The 22,142-nt window shown below is 34.9% G+C and overlaps 1 protein-coding gene across 1 annotated transcript in view; it reads left to right on the top strand.

Annotated features, from left to right (window-relative positions):
* LOC111513533 (phospholipase A1) overlaps positions 1–22,142 on the top strand; it is a 39,665-nt gene continuing 17,523 nt past the window's right edge. The window contains exons 1-4 of the mRNA XM_074172418.1: positions 1–503; positions 5,884–5,992; positions 10,738–10,886; positions 15,659–15,904. Coding sequence (XP_074028519.1) covers positions 461–503; positions 5,884–5,992; positions 10,738–10,886; positions 15,659–15,904 — 547 coding nt within the window. The 5' untranslated portion in view covers positions 1–460. The remainder of the gene's footprint in view (positions 504–5,883; positions 5,993–10,737; positions 10,887–15,658; positions 15,905–22,142) is intronic.

Here is a 22,142-nt window from a genome sequence, read left to right as displayed (position 1 = left end):
ATGTAAGTGTGGCATTGACATTCAAACGATAAAATTCTTTTACAGTGTTTATTAATCATCGTGAAAGTTGAATACATTTTATGATAAAGAACAAACCGTTACACTTTCTTCGTAATATCAAAATAAATATTAGGCCCACTATCAGCTCGGTACATACCAGAAACCATTTCTCAACCGTTACTTTGGAAAGAAAAAGTTCGAGTTTTAATGATGCAGTCACTCAACCAAAAAAACTGACGGCTACCATTCTTCGACAATCTTCAGTGTTTGTAGTTTACTAGCACAAGAGATCAAGTTAACTAGTTCATCTTCTGCACCGTGTGGTTTCCAATGAAGCATTTCTAAACGTTTCCCATTCACAAATATGTGTACATAGTAACTTCAGATGAGTTGAATTCGATCTATAAAATGTTGGTGGATATCATAAAAGTTCGTTCGATATTTTGAGTGAGTGCGGAAAATGAAATTGTTCCTTTGGGTTGTATTGTTTTTGGTTTTTGGGGGTGAGTTTTGAAAAAAAATCAATTTTTTACCTTCTTTTTAGGCAATTCATTTTGCAAACATACATAGTGAAATCCCCTTTCAGTGTTTTAGTAAATTTCGATCAACCATAAAAAAATCATAATTTAATTTAAAATCATTACATGTTTTTATTGAAATGGGTAAACTTTCAGTTAAGGTTAATTTTTGGGAAAGAAAGATTTTGGTCTTGTACTCGTCCATCTTTATACAGAAAATTGTGGGAATCTTCCAAAGAAGATTTTTATTTTAAAGTTCTGATGGTGTATAGAAGGAATACTAAACAACAGAAATAAAAGTAATACTTCATTGCAGCCAACATAAAGAACGATATGATATTATTATTTATTATTTATTTATTTACGGAATTGCCATTTGAAGATAAACATATAAATAGTGTGAGAAAAAATAAACATCAGAATAAATCGAATGAATCAATATAGATCAGTTGAATGAAACAAAATCTAAAATACACTACTATTAGCGAGATTTTAAAAATTTCAATAATGATCTCTTCAAGGTTGATTTGATAAGAACACCTTTTCATGATATTTTTAGTTTACAGGACATTGATGAAAAAGTCAATCATCTCTTCTCCCTAATTTTGTCATTATTCAACGAATATTCCCCTGTAAAAGTGGCTCATATGACTAAAAAACATGCTCCTTGGCCATGATGCTAAAAGAAAGAGAATCTGCACTAATCAAGTATGAAGAAATAAAATCACCTGCTGATCACCTGATGATTGGTTTCGGTCCTTGAGTTACGTACCTTACTCTTGCTTTTATCAGAAAGGAAAAAAAGCATTTAACGATAGACTTTTTTGTAGCCATGATTCTGAACATTTATGGACTGAGTTAAGGAAAATTAACAATAAAAGTAAAAATATTGACCTACCAATTAGTCTCCACAAACCTGAACATGTGAATGATTATTTCATTTCAGTCGTTTGCCGGTAACAAAAAAAAACATCTTGACAATTTTTTTAGGCTGAACATAGTACTATGCACATGCTAATTTAAACATAGAATACCACACTGAAAATTCGTTTTTCATCCACATTTTCATTTGAATGGTCAAATAATTGAATTGTTTTCATCTTTAGGTATTTTTCATTTCTCAAAAAGATTGGATAATTTTCTACGTAGCATCTGGAGATATTTGTCTTATAATTAATCAGTCAAATTATGGTTTTTTATTTTATGGTAATTCATGATCACTTTAATGAAATGAATGAAAACCCCATTATCAAGTATAAAACTGAAATCTGAAGTTTGAAACCTCGGTTATATAGAATTTTCAGGTATGCTGCATGGACAGGTATTTGAAAGACAGGATGCCAACTTTAAAATTCCACATTGAAAATTCTAGGGGTTTTTAAACTTATAAGTTCAAGAGAGGAGACCTACATAAATCGAGTTACTCGTTTATGGGTATATATTTCTGGTTTTCAATTGATTTGTTTGGCCTCCAACAAATTGTACATTTTTTGTCCAAAAAGACGTGTTCGCTCAGTCTTGTGTCAACATTTCTACCGGTTTGGCCTGTATATACTGCAGAGTATTTGCCACACTCTATTCTACATACCTATACCTGTTTTTTTCATTCTATCCCGTTTGGGTTTTGCATTAAACCTAAGTTATTATTATATACTTGTGAAAGCTGTTGATATTTTGTATTTAGAGAAATAATTTTGAATATTTTCTGTAAGTTTGCCTGAGTAATTGATGCTACTGAAAAAGATAGGATCTTTCATATAAAGAAATTTCATTGGAGCATCCCTTGTTAAGATACAGCCCCTTAAAGCGGGTACATAAAATTTGCATAACAATTTTTTTCACAAGCACTAAAAAAGTTACGATATTGAAATTGACCTATCGTTTTGTACTACTAAAAAGACAGCCAGAAATTTATTTGGTTTACCCCATGGTCGTAAGGGGTGGAAAATGCAATCCCTAAAATGTATTTCCAATGTAAATTTTTGTCACCATTTAAAAATTTTTTTCCGATAGCCTGTTTCATTCTAAACAAAAAATGTCTCTTGGGTTTTTTGCCCAAAATAAACCAGTTCGCAGCAAAAAATTGTCAGTTTGTGAATTTTTGAAATTGAATTAATAGTAATTGTTCTGTTCTTAATTTGTAACTTTAATAATTCACTTGTTATTAAAATGGAATACACAAATGAGGAAATAGCTGATATGCATTACGTTTACGGTCTGTCGCACGGGAATGGGTTAGAAGCTTCTAGAAGATATGCTGAAATGTATCCTCAACGGCAGCATCCTTCACATAGAATATTTGCTCGACTTCATCAACGATTACGAGAATATGGTTCATTCGACGAAAGAACGCAGGATTGTGGTCGCCATCGAAAAGTACGAACACCACAACTTGAGGAAGCAGTACTTAATTTGATTGAAGAACAACCTACTACCAGTACTAAAAAGATTGCTTTCCAGCTAAATGTTGATCATATGACGGTATTTCAAATTTTGAAGGAACAACTCTTATACCCTTACCATCTGCAACGAGTACAGGCACTGTTACCGCGAGACTTTCCGAACCGTCTTGAATTCTGCAATTGGATGCTGGAAATGATTAGAAGAAATTGTGACTTTCTAAAGACGATAAAAATCACAGACGAATCTAGTTTTTTTCGGGACAATATTATTAATTTTCATAATTACCACATATGGGCTGATGAAAACCCTCACGCTATTATCGAAACTAACCATCGAGAACAGTTTTCTCTTAACGTGAGGCTCGGTGTTATTGGGGATGATTTAATTGGGCCTCATTTTCTACCTCCTCGATTAAATGGTGAGGCATATGTTCAATTTTTAAGAGATGTGCATCCAGTACTGCTGGAGGAAGTTCCTTTGGGCGTCAGAAGAGATATGTTTTTTGTGCATGATGGAGCTCCCGCCAATTTTTGTCGAGTATCACGTCAGCATTTAACTGAAACATATGCAAATCAGTGGATAGGTCAAGGAGGACCACAGAACTAGCCCGCTCGATCCCCGGATCTCAATCCTCTCGATTTCTCTATTTGGGACCATTTACAGCATTTGGTTTATCGTACTCCTATTCTCGATGTAGATGACTTAAGAAACCGCATCATCGATGCGTGCAGGGTAATCAGAGAGACTCCAGGAATATTTGAGCGAATACTTGGCTCAATGCGCCGACGTCTAGACGCATGCGTAATGTCTGAAGGTAGACATATTGAACATTTACTATGATTTCTACATGTTGTGTGTTTTGTTATTAATAAATTAGTTTCGTTTATTACCCTTTAATCGTTTAATGCAGGTACTAACTACAAAATAACAATAAATCCAGTTCGCATTTATGACGATGTATCTCTGTAGTTGTTCGTAAAATAATTTTTTGCTGCGAACTGGTTTATTTTGGACAAAAAACCTAAGAGACATTTTTTGTTTAGAATAAAACAGGCTATCGGAAAAAGATGTTTAAATGGTAAACAAATAATAAGACAAAAAGTTACATTGGAAATAAATTTTAGGGGTTGCGTGTTCCACCCCTTACAACCATGCGGTAAACCAAATAAATTACTGGCTAAGTGTCTTTTTGGTAGTATAAAACGTCAGGGTAATTTCAATATTGTAACTTTTTCAGTGCTTGTGAAAAAAATTGTTATACAAATTTTATGAACCCCCTTTAAGGGGCTGTATCTTAACAAGGGATGATCCAATGAAGTTTCTTTATATGAAAGATTCTATCTTTTTTTCGATGAGGAATCACCTCTTTGAATGTTTTACACTTATTCAGTTACACCCTGTATGTTGAAGACGAAAAAACTAAAACTTTGTTAATACTCACACAGTCTATTCGTTTATAAACAAGTCATGAACAAATGGTGCTGAAAATGTTTTGTTCAACTTACCGAATGTCTTCATTCAATACAAAAACGGGAACATGATAATATATATGAAAAAAAATTATAACAATACGTCGATTATTCAATTTTTGTTATTATAAAAAATAATAAACAACATATTAACATTTTTCTAACTTTTATAAAGTGATCTGACAGTTGTCGTTCGTATGGGGGCGACAGCTGATTAACGGAAAAACAGATTTTAAATAGACAGAACAGATTTAAACAGACAGATCTAATTAACTTGTGATGCACTGTTTGATGTAGTAATGAATATTACGAGAGTTTTTTCCCAACACCAAATCGTTATTTTAACACCTCAACACGTGTTTCGATTACCAAGTGATCATCTTCAAGAGGAAGATTAAACTAATCATACTTACAAAGCTATCCTCATAGCTTTACTTGTATGGCATTCCAATGCCATACAAGTATACCATACATAGGTACAAGTATCTACCTGTTCTAGGTACCTGCGACTTAAGTGTCTTAAATTAATTTTACAATGTGTCCTTATGTAATAGTCAGGTGAATCTAATGATTGAAATATTATAAGCTATATAAAATTAATTTCACAATATTGCCCTATCTACTTGTCTTAAATTAATTTTACAATTTGTTCGTATGTAATAATATATTACATAATAATATATTACCTACACAAGAATACATTGTAAAATCAATTTAAGACAATATTGTTAAATTAATTTTATAAGCTTATAATATTTCAATCGTTAGATTCACCTAACCATTACATAAGGACACATTGTAAAATTAATTTAAGACACTCAAGACGCAGATACCTAGAACAGGTAGATACCTGTATCTATGTATGGTATACCTGTATGGTATAAATGAGGATAGCTTTGTAAGTATGATTAGTTTTTAATCTTCCTCTTGAAGTTGATCACTCGGTGATCGAAACACGTGTCGAGGTGTTAAAATAACAATTTGCTGTTGGGAAAAAACTCTAGTAATATTGATCTAATTGAGTACACTGATAAAAAGAGATCCACGAAGCGAAACATTTTTTGTATTCAAAATAGACTCTGATTTTTATAAATTTCAAAATTAATATTTAATAAATGAAAAACAAAAAAATTGTGTCGTACTCGCTTTAGATGCCGCATCCCCAAATTTACTCACGGAGGCCTATTTTGACGTTAAATTAAAATTATAAAGAATACAGATAGAGTTTCGGGAGGTGGGACTTTTTTTGGAAGCTTCCTCTTCTTTTTGGGCCCTTTTTTTATTTATCAATTCCGTATATTTTTTAAAATAGTTGCAAAAACCTAGATACCCCTTTTCACATCTCAATTTGTTTATAACTATTGCAATTTTGTATGTACATTTGTATGTACAGTAATACTCTATATAGTATTTCCAGCCTGCTATATTTTTTTCTATAATAATGTACATTTTCAAAATTCAACACTACTATTAAATTTGTGAATTTTTTCCAGAAACTTCAGGAGGAGTATGGAATATTTGGGACATACGATACTGGAGATGTATTTTGAAAAAATCATATCAGTGTCCAGATAATGATATACGATTTTATTTATACACAAGGTGAGAATAAGGTATGAATAGTAGGCTTGGCGCAGTTGTTGTTTTTTAAGAGTGATTCAAAACTTATTCTTTGGCCGTTACCTAAATCTAAGTTATCGTCAACTGTCTGTAAAACTTTTTCTGCCCAATCTTGTTTTCCGAACTTTTAACGATCTTGATCTGAATAGGTATTCTTTCGATATATTGAAATTTCAGAAAACACTTCATTGCGGGATTTACACTAAACAGTTAAACAAAAACGCAACTCGTGTTTCGCCATGCAATGGCTTCTTCGGGCGTGTCTTTACATGTAAACACGTGTTGCGTTTTTGTAAAACTGTTTAGTGAAAATCTCGCAACAATAAAGTGTTTTTTGAATACGTTAGTTATGGATTTTCATCAAGTATCGGCCAATTCCATCATATATTGAAAATTCTAAAACGTTTCAAACCTTTGTCGATCAATAGAGAGCAACGTTTGAGTGATCACGAGTGTGAGCCTCGATCATCCAATGGACATTTTCCCGATATCCATCCAAAGAGGAAGTGTATTTGTCAATTTTTTCTCAACAAATGATCCCGCTGGAACTCATCCTCCACTCTTCACAGAGCCACCAGACCTATATCATTTTAGGAAAGCTAATATTTTGAAAATGAATACAGTAATGAGTACTCAAAACTGGATGCTTACTTGACACTTTCAAACTGGCGTCCTCAATAAATTTCAGAGATCAAAATTCTAAAGCCAGATACCCGAATAAAATTCTTTTTCAGAAACTACACCTCACGATTTGATCTCCACAAACTTTATTTGAAAAATATAATCACAACATGTTTCGCTAGCACAATAGCTTTCTCAAGTGTATGAAAACCACTGTGCTAGCGAAACATGTGATTATATTTTTCAAACAAAGTTTGTGGAGACCAAATCGTGAGGTGTAGTTTTTGAAATTACTAGGTATGGATCTTCATCAAGTAACGGCCGAATCAATCAGTAAATATAATTCAATCTATTCTCTGGATATTCTGAGGATAATGTCGTTTCTCAATAACAGTGACCTGCAGTTAAGATATTAACCGACCAAAAAGTGTTCACAGATTTGAAATCTACAAGAAAAACAAAAGAAAATTATATACTAGGACCGAAATATTAGGATAAGTTAGTTGGATAGAGCTGAATAATATCAAAAAATATGATGAATAATCGGTGAAGAAGACGCCAATTCGCAAAAAAAACAAATTATTGTGAACCGAAAACTGAAATGAATTGATGAATGATGACTGATGAATATTGATACATAATGAACATCCATATCGAAACTTACAAATGATACTAAATCAAAATATGAGTTAAAATATGAAAAATGTCAAATAATAAAGACCAATAACAAAACATTTTCAAATACTGAGAATTGAAAAACAAATGTTCAATTCAAACTAGTTCAAGACGTTTAGATTGTCGGTATCCACAATCATTCTAATTCTTTAAACATTTTAAATATAAAAAAACAAGAAAATTGTTTTTCTGAAAATTATTCATTTTGAAGACAACAAATTAATAAATTTTTTTGATATTCACACAGTTTATTTGTTTATGAACAATTCAGAAATGAATGGCACTGAAAATGTTTTGTTCAACATTCAATACAAAAACGGGAACTTGATAATATATATAAAAAACTCCAAATCAAAATATGGGTTGAAATATGAAAAATGTCAAATAATAATAATAAAAACTAATAACTAAACATTTTCTAATACTGAAAATTGAAACAAAAAGATTTCAAACCAAACTAGTTCATGACGTTCAGATAGTCGATATCCTCAATCATTCTAGGGTGATAACTGATAGTTTCACTTCACTTTCACTTCAAGGGGGAAAGGAAAACACCCAAGTGGGCTCACTCTGCTTTCCCCGCTATTTCGAATTTTCAGGTTTCTCCTCTCTAGGTATTTCTCAAGTTCGCCAATTCAGACTTTCGACGTCCCCTTGGTTTCACTTATATGGGACTTACCGCACTTGCAGGGTATCTGGTATATGTAGAGTAAGGAGGGTGAGTGTAGACTCACAGCACTTAGCATGTGACCTATAGTACATCGTCCCGAGGAGTTTTCCTCCTAGGTCATCGTCCATTCTGTCCTTTCCAGGAAGGTGAATAGGTCACTAGGAGACATCTCTTTTATATTGGCAGGTGTAAGCCAGCGGTATTACTGTCGTTGCGCGCTTCTTATCTTCCTCTGCAGTTCGATGACCTCGTATGTCACGTTGTCGCACTTGTGCCACTGATAGTTGTTCGTTCTCCCCCTTGTTACCTTCGCCATGGACATCACATTGAACTCCCATTCAAACTATTCAATCCCGAGTAACAAGTCTGCTTGATTCTGTAAAAACCATCTGGGAGAATCACTACTAATGGTAGTAGTCTTTCAATGTCAACGGTCAATGGTTCACTCCGTGAAGTTGGCTCGTTGTGCCAGATTAAATAGTTGATCACCAAGCAGGCGCATTTCTGTCTCTTCTATAGTTTGGGGCAGAGCCGTTTGTTTCTTTGGGATTAGTAAAACTCATAGTATCCACTCGTTAGCTCCACTCGGCAGCTAGTAATCTGCAGGCGTTTTCTCAGTAACTCTTACCGTTCCCTGGTCTCCCCAACGGATGAGACTCTTTCTTTGAAGTGTAATGGTCTCATAGTTTGCACCACTGTTCATGTTTTAGCAATAGTATCTCTAGCAAACTTGTGACGGGGGCCTAATGATAGCGAAGTGTCCTTCTGCTCGACTTCTATTGAGTTGGTCCAGCATTTTCGAGGTGTTCTCTTGGCATGAGCAGATAGTGCACGTCCGTTGCGTTGTTCAGACATTCCTACTTGAAACGCAAAAGACCATTGTGAAGGAATGCTCACTGAACTCATTGAGCTCTGGCAACTGCCCATACTTGAAGACTCGTCGCCAATAAGATCGAATTCCGATGTTGAGTCATCTTCGAACTACTTAAGATTAAGCTTCCTTTCAACTTGCTAGTTAAGTGTCTTTTCTCTTACAGGCTCACGTCTTCTTTCCGCGGTCGGCGATCTGATGTTGACCAACTGCATCCTTTCTCAGATACTGGCGATCTATGCCTTCTCCCAGATGTTATTTTTCCTCAACAGACTGATCTGCTTTGGTGTAACTTTGCTTTGCTGCAAATGATGGATCCCTTCTTCTAAAAAATTGTTTGTACGACAGTTGAACTTCAACGTTGCTTCTTCTGACACGGTTACTTTTCTCGACTGCATTTTTTTTCAGGAGCAGTTATCGCAAACTGAAAGTAGTATATACCATTGAGTGTCGGCCTAGCTTCAGAACTGCATCTGGGTTTCCTTCAACCTGTTGAAGGAGGCCTGTCAACAAATTATTTTGAGGCTTGAGGATTGTCCACATTAATCAGCCTTCTGACTTGTCAGTTTTTTTAAACCTGCAGAAAACACTGCAGCCTCGTAGGTTTATTGTGGTTTTTCTTCCATCTTTCAATGATACGAGTATTGTTACGTTTTTACCCGTGGGTTGATCAATAATTGATTAGACTGAATAATCAAACTTATCTTTATTACAACAAACAATTTAACTGAAAACTTCAACTATTATTTGAATGTCTATTGCCTTAATAGATCACTTCGCGTACCGTACTGTAACATCTACTTGATTGACTGTGTACTTTACTATCTCGATATACCCGCCACTAACGTTTAAATATCGTAATCGAAATCGTAGAATTTTCGCCAAAGTTCTTGCTGCTTCTCGAGCGGCAGGGAATATTGGGCAGTCCTGTGCTCTTAGCTACGTCACGTTTGGTTTATGGTTACCAGTGGCGGCCGGCGTTACTTTCTTTCGGACATGATCTACAGCAATATCAATGATTCAAGCAATCTTATTCCCTGTGTTTGTACATAATAGCGGTCATCCATGAATTGCATGCTTCATATAACCCAGTGCCTAACATTTGCATAATACATGACAAGCTGCCTCTGTTCCCTTCTTGTCTTGCCTGTAGCTGAAGTCTCCATTATACAGCCTTATTTTGTGTCTCTAAATCGAGTGGAAAGTTTGTTTTTCAGACATTTTTCATTTAGGAAGGTTTTACCATGTGCATTCCCAAGTGCATTTTCTCAATACTGTTTTTGTTTCTTATTAACCAACTAATCTTGAACTCGACCGCTTTAACTTTATTGATTCCAACTCGAACTTCATTCCTCACCTCAAATTTTTCACTATCCACTTATGCGGTTATTTCTATAAATGGATCATTACTTTTCAATCGTTTCTCCACAAAACTATCACTTGTTCCACCACTAATACCAATGTTTCATATATTCGTATGTTTGTAAAAAACATATGGTAAACCAATTAAGATTTAATGACATAATTTTAGTATTCAAATAACACATCTTCAATAACACTAAATATAAATTATGTATTTGTTTTACTTGTTCACTGTCGCTCTTTGCTTTCCTAAACTGATCCGCGTTCTGAATTGATCTATTCTTCCACTTCAGCTCAATGCTCTTGTATTGAATGTTTTTTTCAGTTTCCATAAATATAACTTTTTGAGATTTGTTCGAGTTAAGAGGTAATTTTATAAGAGTCAAAACCTCTTCAAGGTATGTAACTTTGGATTTCTCGAGAATTCGATATCTTTTATATACTCCGATTTATATTTGATCTCCATTCGAAATTCGTAATTTTTTATAATACCATTCATTTTTAATAATATTATCGTTTTTTTTTCAGAGAAACTGGAACCACAAGACTGAGAATAGATATAAGAAATGTGCATTCGTTAGAGTATTCAGGATATAATCCAAAGAGGAAAAATGTAATAATAATTCATGGATTCAATGGAACTGAAAGTAAATCACCCATCACTATAATAAGAGGAGGTGAGACAACTAATAATGAATTTGAAAACAATTATTAATTTAGAACAGCTCCTGATGATAACTTTTGATTCGCTACCTTTTCTGCATAAATTGGGTTGACTCGTATTATTTTCGAATGAATCGTAAGAAATGCTATCCAATAATATTAAGTTTTATATTATTCGTTTGTCTGAAAAAGCCATTATGAATCATTATAACTATAAAAAAAATAGTACTCACGCTGAATTAGATTTTTTGAACAAAAGCAAAGAAGAACAGATCTCGAAATGTGACAATTTCGGTTGATCGTTTTTGACCTTTCCAATACGTTTCAAACCATCAGAAACCGCATGTGACCTGACGTCTAGTTCTTCCGGTATCTCTCGCGCCGTTTGTGATGGGTTAGACTCCACCAGGGTCATCAAATCCTCTTCCTGGATTACTCCGGATGCCAAGGCATCATACTCCTTCAGTATCATTTTCCTGTTTATTATATTCCTAAGCTCAGAAAAGAAGAAGCTGTGAACCTCAACCGCATATGGAATTCCATTCTAATGAGTTTAAGAATAGCAAACAGCATGACCCCAGGTAGAAAAGGTCGACGAAAATTATTGACAATTTACCTAATCCAGGTACAGGTATGAGCACACTAAATTATCCGAATCATCATAAATACGCTTTACGCAACCGTAATATCAAGTTATCAGAGATAAACTCAGGATGTATAAACCTCTGAGGAATTCCAAATATGGGAACATTTGGTCTGTGGTGTTGTTACTACCAGAAAGCTGCCCAAATCAGTAAAATATCTGGTTGATCGAATTTAATAATCATATCCAAATAAAAAGAACTTTCTTGATTTATTTTATTTCTTGTGTTAGGGTACGGGCCGAAAGTATAACCAGAATCCTGGTTGTGCAGTCTAAAACTAACTGCCTCTGTTAAATTCCTGAAAAAGTGGTGGCATTTAGATTATGGTCATTTTTCATGTTGATGTGTTCTGGAAGTTACAACTATCTCATAGTATTTTTGATAACTGATAATCAAAACTTCCGGTGAGTACCAGTAATTGGTTACTTTTTGACCATACCTGTGGTACGATGTTCAAAATCGATATATATACATGAAGGGTAAACTGAACTCAATAACGGAATAACCAATTTGGTAGCGGTTTTCATTATATTGCAAGCTTCACTTGGCATTTAGAGTGTGTTTATTCCATATGATATAAATTATAAATAAAAAAGTTATGTCAATCTGGTCAAAAATCTGTTTGAAAATTAATTAATATCTAGTGAAAAAAATTTAAACTGCAACCTTTTATTTAACAGTTTTAAAAAACAAAATGTACTTCAAATCAAATGACACCGATCACAATTACACAATTAATCGTGAGATTTCCCTATTTTATAAAAATATTTTCTACTTTGAATTTCTTATAACCAGATCAAGTTATATATCGTACCTATTCCTATTTATCCGCACAAGTGAACCTCGCGACAAACTTCAATAACATATAAATTGTGTGATGTAATAAATGCTGAGTTTGATTCAACTTGAAGTTCATCTATCTTTTTTATTTGAAAGCTTGTACTCAAAAATGTATCTTCTTTTTATTATCAATCTCCAGACATATTTCTCGGTGTGTTCATTCCATTTGATGCATCATTGGTGCATTGTAGGTTCACACAACATTTGTTTGAGCACTACTAAACTATCCCTAGCCCTTGCCTAGTTATAACCCTTTAAAATTGGTTTGGTGGCCATCTTGTTTTGCGCCATTATGAACTGTTTTCCATTGAACCTCTTCTTTTGATATGTGAGTAGGATGCATGAATAAACATAGTTCAACATCTTTGGGAGTTCGCCATATTGGATTTAGAGTTACGCCTTTATTTTCCATATTCTTTTCAGCAAACCTTTCTTTTTGATACCCATTACGCCTGTCATCTTGGTCGGTCCGCCATATTGGATGCAGAATTGCGTTACATAGTCATATATCGCCATCCAAACTAAACGTGTATGCAGCTCAATCAGTCGAGGATAACTAATTCAAATTTCAGTTACAAGATTTGACCCGTACCTACTAACATACAAAACATTGCGAATTGAATTAAAATACAAATATAAAATACAATTAAAACACTGTTGATTTGGCTAAACTTTGGTTAACGATATTCAGTTTGTAAGTCGAGTTTCTTATCCATCAAAGATAAGCAAATACACACATCGGAAAAGTCTAGGGATATTTTTATAACATACTGAATATCATAAAAATAAATGCATGAGGTCGTTTAATTTCGATTAAATTGGTACACTCGACCACCCTGTAGATTTCTATGGGTTGAACAAAGCCTGCAAAAACGGTAACTAATCTTTTATCAAGTTTTTTACAAACTGTAGGTTTTCGGCTAAAATGAATAATCTGAAAGTGTCGAGTTTGTATATTCTATGCAGTTCTTGCTCAGCAATTAAACTGGAAATATTGTGCTTTAACATGGAACGCCATCACTTACCGTTGGCTGAGATGAATAGAGCTGTAGGGCTTCTTCAAGGTGGCATGCGACAAAATGATGTAGCTCTTCGTTTGGGGGTCTCCCAAAGTGTTATCAGTCGATTGTGGCGGCGTTTCCGTGAAACTGGCAGTCTAGCCGAACAACATCCAGGGCGAGGACGCGCTACAACTGCAGTTCAAGACCGATTTTTGGTCTTAACCGCAAGAAGACAACCGACAATCACAGCACCTGAGTTGGTTAACGTGTTGCAGCAGACGCACCAGGTAACCATCGGTAGTGATACTGTCAGAAATCGACTGCATGAAGCAGATCTCCACAACCGAAGGCCACTTAGATGTCCACCTTTGTCGAGAGGCAATCGCGGTAGAAGATTAGAGTGGTGTCAAGAACATCAAAACTGGGATGCAAATGATTGGGCCACAGTTTTGTTTACAGACGGATCCAGATTTGGATTTCATCCAGATTCTCGTCGAGTAAGACTGTGGAGACGACCTGGAAATAATGAACGTTTGAGACACGTCCAGGAAGTCCACACATACAGAGGTGGTACAGTAATGCTATGGGGCGGAATCATGATCGGCGGCAGAACCAATCTCGTTTTTCCAAATCGCTCCCTTACAGCTCGACAGTACCTCGACACCATTCTTCTACCTATCGTCCGTCCGTTTGCTGGTGCTGTTGGTGAAAACTTCCACCTAATGCACGATAATGCTCGTCTACATGTCGCGCGTCTAGTGACTGACTGGCTCACCAACGAAGGAGTTGATGTATTGCCATGGCCGGCACAATCACCGGACCTGAATCCCATCGTGCATGTCTGGGACATGCTTCAACGAAGAATTACTCCGCATATGGGAAACATTCACACAAAGTTTCAGTTGAGAGAGCTTTTAATCGCTGAATGGGCAAATGTACCTCAACAAGACATTGACAATCTCATTTTGTCGATGCACGATAGATGTAGGGCCGTAATAAACCAGCATGGAGGCCATACTTTGTACTGATTCTAATTTTTTTGTATTATGATTTTTTTTCGGGGTGCCAAAAAAGAGCCATATTTTTTTTTTTTAGTTTTGCTTATATGCGCACTCAGTATTTTTGACCATTTAATAAATTTTGCTGTAAGTTACATTCGTTTAATAATCACCCGTCAACTTTTTTTCCCTAAAGCGATCTAAAAAAAATTATTGCCATTTTAAAAAATATCCCTAGACTTTTCCGATGTGTGTACATCATAAGAACAGAAGTCCACGCGAATGGAGTCGCAGGCGACTTAACTTTTTTAATAATTTGTGGATTGTCGACTTTTCGAAATTTGTTAGATCGGGATCATCGTTTACAACTTTCAAAACTAAATATATTGTTGGCATTTCGTTTCGAAAAAAAATTATGTATTTTCTTGCTAATAGCATTTATATTAAAATCGTCTACCTTATCAATAATTTTTTTTTTCGTGAGGGATATGGTTTTGGAGCCGAAAAAGAATTGTTTTGTTTAAATTGTCTCATAGATCTATAGACACTTGAAGGAGACACTCCAGCAATATTTCCTATTTTTCTCAATAAAGGATTTGCTTCAATTTGATTTTTGTAAATGTTCATAATTACATTTTTTCATTAATATTAAGAGATTTTTTGGGTTTTTTTAGGTGGAGTGTAGGGACACAAATTCGCAGTTTCTTCAGCCGTGTCAGTATACTTGACAATTAAAAAAAAACTTTTAAAAATCGTATACTTACACATCACAGGCATTAAAATGTAACTGACCACTCCGACACTGTAGGGATATACCTAAAACAATGAATTCCGTCAGCCAATTGCAGTTAAATCTGATTGGTCAGTCTAAGGAGGCTTGTTTATTTTACCCAATAGACAATAGTGATCATGCTTTAATCACGCATCTATCGTTGTTTGAGTTTCTCTGTTTGTTGGATGGACAGAGTTCAGTTATTTATTGATCAGACTCTTCGGAATAATATGCAGTAACTTTTAGGGGTGAAATAACCGGTTTATTTCACTTTAACAGATTGTCTATCAACTTGAGCTTTGTTAATTTTTTAGATTGTGGGAGGTTCGAAAACCCAGAAAAATTTAAAAAAACACTCGAATATTTTATAACTTCTGCTATGTTATATTACGACCTCAGGTTCGTAACGATAGTTTCGTGGAGATTGTGGACGGTTAACATTCCAAAAAAACATCAAGAAACACTCTTCCAGAACAAATACCTTTCAAAGTAGATTCAAAATGTGTAACTTAGACTCCCAATATTTTTCAGCGTATCTTTCAAGAAACGATTACAACATCTTCACCGTTGATTGGGAACCTTTAACTAGATTTCCATGCTACTTGTCCGCACTTTCAAACACCCGACTCGTTGGGCAGTGCACTGCAAAACTATATGCCTTCATAATGGATAATGGGGGAGACGCCACTGAAACTACCTGTGTGGGGCATTCACTCGGAGCCCATATATGCGGCATGGTCAGTAATCATCTGGATGTAAAGCAACACAAAATAGTGGGTGAGTCATTTGAACCTGATACGGGATATGTCATAGAAAACGCGAGAAAAATTGTTGGTGTTGCATTACATCTCCTTTATTGGAGGCCCATACCGTACACCCCAATGGAACTAGCCGATACTTGATGAAAATCTATAACGTATTCAAGTAAACTTTATAGTGATATTTTCAATGAAATACATGCATTCTTATATCCATGGTTCATATTCATTTTCCTTGTTATTTAAGAGTGAGCCGCACTTTCAAAACCGAGAATTTTGTTGAAGTTTTCAAGACAATTCCTGCAAAAATTACCTAATATTTCAAAAATGCAAATGCTCTGTGATAGGTGAGATGAATGTTTAGTGCAAAGAGTCAATGGGATTCCACAAAATCGATTATAGGTCGGTAAATTACAGGACAAAATTGATGAATTTAAGACACAAAAAATAAACCTTTTTTTATTTCACTCAATTTTAAAGAGTTTTTGCTCAAGTATTAATCGATTCCTGCAAACAGAATTGAAAAATATTGAATAACTTCTCCATGAAAGAAAGGACTTATATGGTGTGTATTGCACGTGTTAAAACTTTCACGCTCACGCTTTTAATTTTAATTATACTTCAAAATAAAACCTCAGTGATTTCTGAAAGTTACAAATTACGGTGCGTGTTCAAGTTCAAGAGTCGTATACAAGCAGTATACCAAACTATGAACTGAATCGAAAATAATACTATTAGATTTTTATTTACAATTGCAAAATCAGCTTCTCAATTTCTGTTCCCAATTTCTGCATTGTACAGTCTTACTTTCTTCTTCATTTCGAAGTTTATAATAAGTTAACGAAAATGCGACATTTTGTTCATAGGGTATTAATGCAAGGTGAATAAACGATGCTTGGTTAACGATAGCTGCTTCCGTATTTGAGTTAGAAAAAAAATTGTGAGCCGTCACGCGACGCCTGGCAGATGTGAAACATCAATAATAATATTTTATGACCCCTGTGATGATCATTGGGTACTGGTATAAAAAATATATAATTGAAAAATACGTGAAAAAAATTTAATGTGGCAAATCATCTAAGGGACAATTTGTTCAGGCCAATATCAACTATCTACACTGTAGGTTAATGGATTGACACCCATCGGAAAACAACTACTTCCCTGACTAATACAACGAAGAGCGTTGGATCATATCCGACACGTGTCAGTGCAGGATTCTTCACTGAAGTTATTCCTGCATATACTGTTGACGATACAACTGCCGTAATAGATTTTCAACTATTGGAACTTACATGCAGACCGGTTTCGGGCTGTTTGGCCACTCATCAGTGTAATGTAGTGTATATCATCAACACAAACAGCGGCGGACTTACCCATTGCGAGGCCCCGGGCGGCAGGTCTTTGTGAGGCCCTTTGCCTCTCGTGAAAAGTATGTGATGCGAAAGTAGATTTGAACCAGACCGTCTGGTTGTTTGGTTTAGGTATTTGTCATGTCTAACGAAATGACGATAAATGCTATAGATATACAAATAAATAAAATTTGAGTTTTAAAATATTTTATTTTGAAATATTTCCAAATTAATAAATACAGAAATTAAAATTGATGTTTGCGTCTTTTCCTAAGACTTAAATCTTTAATTAAAGCACAATAATCTAACGAATGAGCTACGTCATTTTCGATTGAAAGAATAGCAAGGGCTGAAAGCCGTTCGTGTGTCATCGAATTCCTCAAATATGTTTTGATAATTTTAAGCCTCAAAAAACTCCACTCAGCAGACGCAACTGTTACAGGTGTGGTGGCAATAATTCTCAGGACTATCTCGATAGTCGGGTAAACTTCGGTTAACTTTTTTCTATTATGTATTTCAGCACAGAGATAATGTCGTCGTTTTCTTCATATACGTGAATAAACATACTTAGTTCTTCGTACAATTCATCTCCATCAATATCACATGATTCCCCTACTGTCATAGATATTTGCAAGTCGTTGCATTTTTTCGAAAGTCCACTATCACTAATTTCCTCTAATCTTTTTATATTATACATGAAACCAAATATGCTCTCATGATGTTTAAGTGCCTCAAACCTAGGATGACAGCTTGCACGCACATTGTCGACAATTACATAAAAATAGTTCATTTTGAAATTATCTTCCGCATTCAATTCGTGACCTTCATCTTCTTCTTCATAATCAAAATGCTTTTTTTACGTCGTCTTCTGACTTCTGTGAACAGTCTGTCAATATAATTTTCTTCGGCTATTTATCTCGCTGATACAAGAGATAACTGAAAACCATTTTTTCGATAATTATCGACCCAATTTGTGAATGCGTCTATGTGTTGTATAGCCACATCTAAGTGCATGTTTTCACTTTGCCACATTTTACTTATAACATTTGTCTTTGTAAGAATGTCATACCATATGACAAGTGAAACTACAAATTCGTAGGTAGTTATTTCCTTTCCTGTAGAATGGCATTCACTGACCAACTGGCAATCTGTTGTATTTTCTGATAATTCCTTTAAAGCATCACAAATATCACTTAGTTGGTATTTAACGGCCTTCACCGATGCTACCCTGCAATTCCATCTAGTTTCAGAAATTGGTTTTAGCGATAACGATTTCATATGAGCATTTAAAATAGCCCACCTCTGACTTGAGCCGAAGTGTACAACCTTTGTAGCAAACCAAAAAAAAATTTTGCTTGGACACAAGACGATGCTGCATCTCTTAAGATGAGATTCCAGCTATGACTCCCACAAGGTAAAAAATAAGCAAGTGGGTTGATTTCAAGAATACGTTTTTGGACCCCACTTTTCTCACCACGCATATTGGCACCATTATCATATCCTTGGCCTCTGCCGTTTTTCAATGATATACCTAACTGTTCTAATTCTGTGATTATATAATTAGTCAAACTCTCAGCTGTAGTTTTTTCGACGGCTAAGAAACCAATAAAATGTTCTTCAATTTCAGCTGTATTTCTAATAAAAAATTTATAATAATTGAAAGTTGCTCAACACGAGTACAATCAAGAATAATAGAGTAATATTTATTATTTATTATTTTTTTTTAACAATTTGAGTCTTCACGTGACTTGCCATTAATTGTATGAGCTCATTTTGAATATTTTTTCCAAGATAGTGATCATTGAATCGTCTTATCCTATATTTGTTTCAGGTGAAGTCTCAGCACTGGATCAAATCGTGATATTAACTTTACCAAATCTATAAAGTTGCCGCTTGTCTCACTCGAATCTGAGTCAGATGTTAACTTTTCTCTACGACCCCTGAAGGCCAAATTGTGAGATGCTAAAAAATTTACGATTGCGAGTAATCGTTCTAAAATATCTCTCCAACGTTGCCTTTCTTGTTCAATTTTTGACTGATGCAAGGAGTCAATAGTGGAACACCTTTTTAAACCATTCTCTAAATTAATTCATTTCAACATACAATCCTTGTGCTGTCGAGTAGATTCGTGAGACTTTAGGTAATCACCCAAGTGTTTCCAATCACATACTCCTTCACTTGATCCAATCTTTGTATTTTCTATCTCGAATATTCTACACGGAAAGCAGTAAACGGCATCCTTTATTTGTGAATAAATCATCCAACGCTTGTCAAGCTTTTCACCGTTAACTAATATCTTAATATAATGATATTCGCAGAATCGCCGTCCATTATCATTTACGGAAAATAAACCAACTTTAACCCGGGTTGGTCCTTTTATTGTAATCTCAGTTCGGTCTACATCAGTAATTGTTATGGGCCACAAACCGGGGTCATTTTGATGATTCAGATCTTCCATTCCAGCAGTCATGACTGTAGACATAGACTCGGGCTCAGATTCAGGTTCTTGACTAGATAGCGTTGACGGCGGCACTGCTGACCTAAGAGACAATGATGTAGTTAATTCATCATCATCCTCGCTGTTTTTACTTGATGACGGCGGCGGCACCCATGTTGATGTGGAAGGAATGCTTTCAGCTGGATGAGGATTAGAATCAGAGTCACTTTCAGTTAATAAATGTTTTGTAGAGGTTTCTGTTTCTTGATCATCACTTTTTATATATTTATATAAAGATCCACGTAGATTTTCTTGTACCTGCTTTCTTTTCATAGCTGGTTTCCTTTTTGAACTACCTGAATCAAATTTTCTAACGACATCACGATCACGCGAACTCATTTCGTAAAACACTCGTTTCTAACTATAAATGTATTTTTGAATAATTAACAAGTTGTAACAAAATATATAATCTAAGGAACTCGATTAATTGAACTAACTAACAGGAGGATATTATAACAACAAACTTTGTTTCCTACCAAACTGTTTCAGATAAACTATGGCAGATATTGAAATTGGTAATTTAAGGGCCTAGGTAAGATAAGTTCTGGGAAATATTTATATTGTAAAACTCATATAAATATCAGTTTATATTACTACATAATGAATTTTAGAATTATGTTTTGAATGAATGAATTAGTTAACTAACTTTATTTTATTCTGTATTTTTTTAAATTTACTTGGGTTGCTGCGCGAGGCCCCGGGCGATTGCCCCGTTCGCCACCCCCTAAGGCCGCCTCTGAACATAAAGTCGATGATATGTTCCAATAATTGAAATTCCATTGCGGCAGTTGTAAAGCCAACAGCATATCCAGGAATAACTTCTGAATCCTGCACTGACACTTGTCTGATATAATCCAACGCCCTTCGTGGTATTAACCAGGGAAATAGTTGTTTTCTGATAGGTATCAGTCCATTAACCTACAGTAGATGGAGTTGGGACTGGCCTGAACGAATTGTTCCTTTAGATGATTTGATTTATAGACAGTCTTCAAGTATGCCCACTGACTACAGGTGAAAAGTCTTAATGTGGCGTCAATATACTAGTAAACTCAAGAATCTCAACTAGTGTTTGTAATATTAGATATTAAATTATAAATATCAATAATAAATGTTTCAATATGAATTCCACCATCATTGGAAAATTAATTAATTTTTTTTTATGTTCCTGTTAATAACAAATAAGAAAAACATTCGTGAGCTACTCGCTTTAAACTGATTTTGAAATACAATTTAGGTCAGTCTTCAAGCAAGTGTTTACATTATTTTTTATAAAAATGAAATTAAAATTATTTAATAATTATTTTGAAAATACCAAGAGAGTAGATTTTATATTTACTGACCCTTGAGACAGACCAAATAAAAGCGGGCTTAATGCACACTTCAATTATAAAATACAACAGTATGCACTATAGTTATCCGAGCTCAGTGTGGCGAGAGAGAAAGCGTAAAGCGGAACCAGTGGGAAGAGAATCGCTCAGTCGCTTGCGCATGGCGACCCGTCAGCAATCGGTTTTACGTGCGGCAATAGATGTTTCACATGAAAATGTTTCAAATGAAAGTTGTATAGAGTACCTATTGGAAACTATGTTTAAAAAAACCACTATCAAGATAAATTTCGATTGAATTCGTGATTACTAAGAGTTAACGAATTATGTAACAGCTAATGTTAAGTCCAGTGGTGGTTCAGCTTTTAATGGTAGTCTTCGGGCCTGCTATGAAGGGGGCCCTATGTGTTGAGGACAATCGGTAAGCCGTGGCATGCACATACAAAATAATGATGTTGCGATACGGTAAACGAGGTTTTGCATAAAGCAATGCGTCGCACTAAAAAATATTTATAAGAAAAAAAAATGGGAAACCAATCGGTCGCTTTAGCGCAAATATTAGTAGGTACCATGTTCTTATGATAGTCAACATCGCGGATCTCAAGTTTTTTCCACATAATTTCAAAGAAATAGGAACCCATCCTTTACTTCCATCGCAATGCACAATGATTATTCGCGATCCTATGTTTGCAGGCATGTTGGGCGTACACATTATCGAACCATAAGTCCACCCTTAAGTAACTGTGTCGGTAGTATCATGCCAAGTTTCGCCCAAATAGAAAACTTGCCATTTTTCTTTTCTATATTTAGTTATTTGTTCTAAATATTTGGTACGCAATTCCAGGATTCTTTTGATTTCTATAACTGCTTGACGTTTGTTTATTATTTCGAATCTAAATTCTAGTTTCTATATCCAATTCTGAAGAGTTTTGTCACAGCAGCTCACGTTATGGCCGGGAGTATTCAATTTCTTCCTTATGATTTCAGTTGATCAGATGATCTCATTGCTTTTGTAGCAGTCGTATGTTGTTTTTTTCAATGATTTATTAGATGAATATCTAAAGGTTTTGGTAATCACATCGCGTC

This window comes from Leptinotarsa decemlineata, unplaced genomic scaffold (assembly GCF_025532065.1).
Source record: "Leptinotarsa decemlineata unplaced genomic scaffold, Ldec_3_MD MMD2_tig00000090_RagTag_RagTag, whole genome shotgun sequence".
NCBI classification, from domain to species: Eukaryota; Metazoa; Arthropoda; class Insecta; order Coleoptera; family Chrysomelidae; genus Leptinotarsa; species Leptinotarsa decemlineata.
This window is presented reverse-complemented; position numbering and strand designations above follow the sequence as displayed.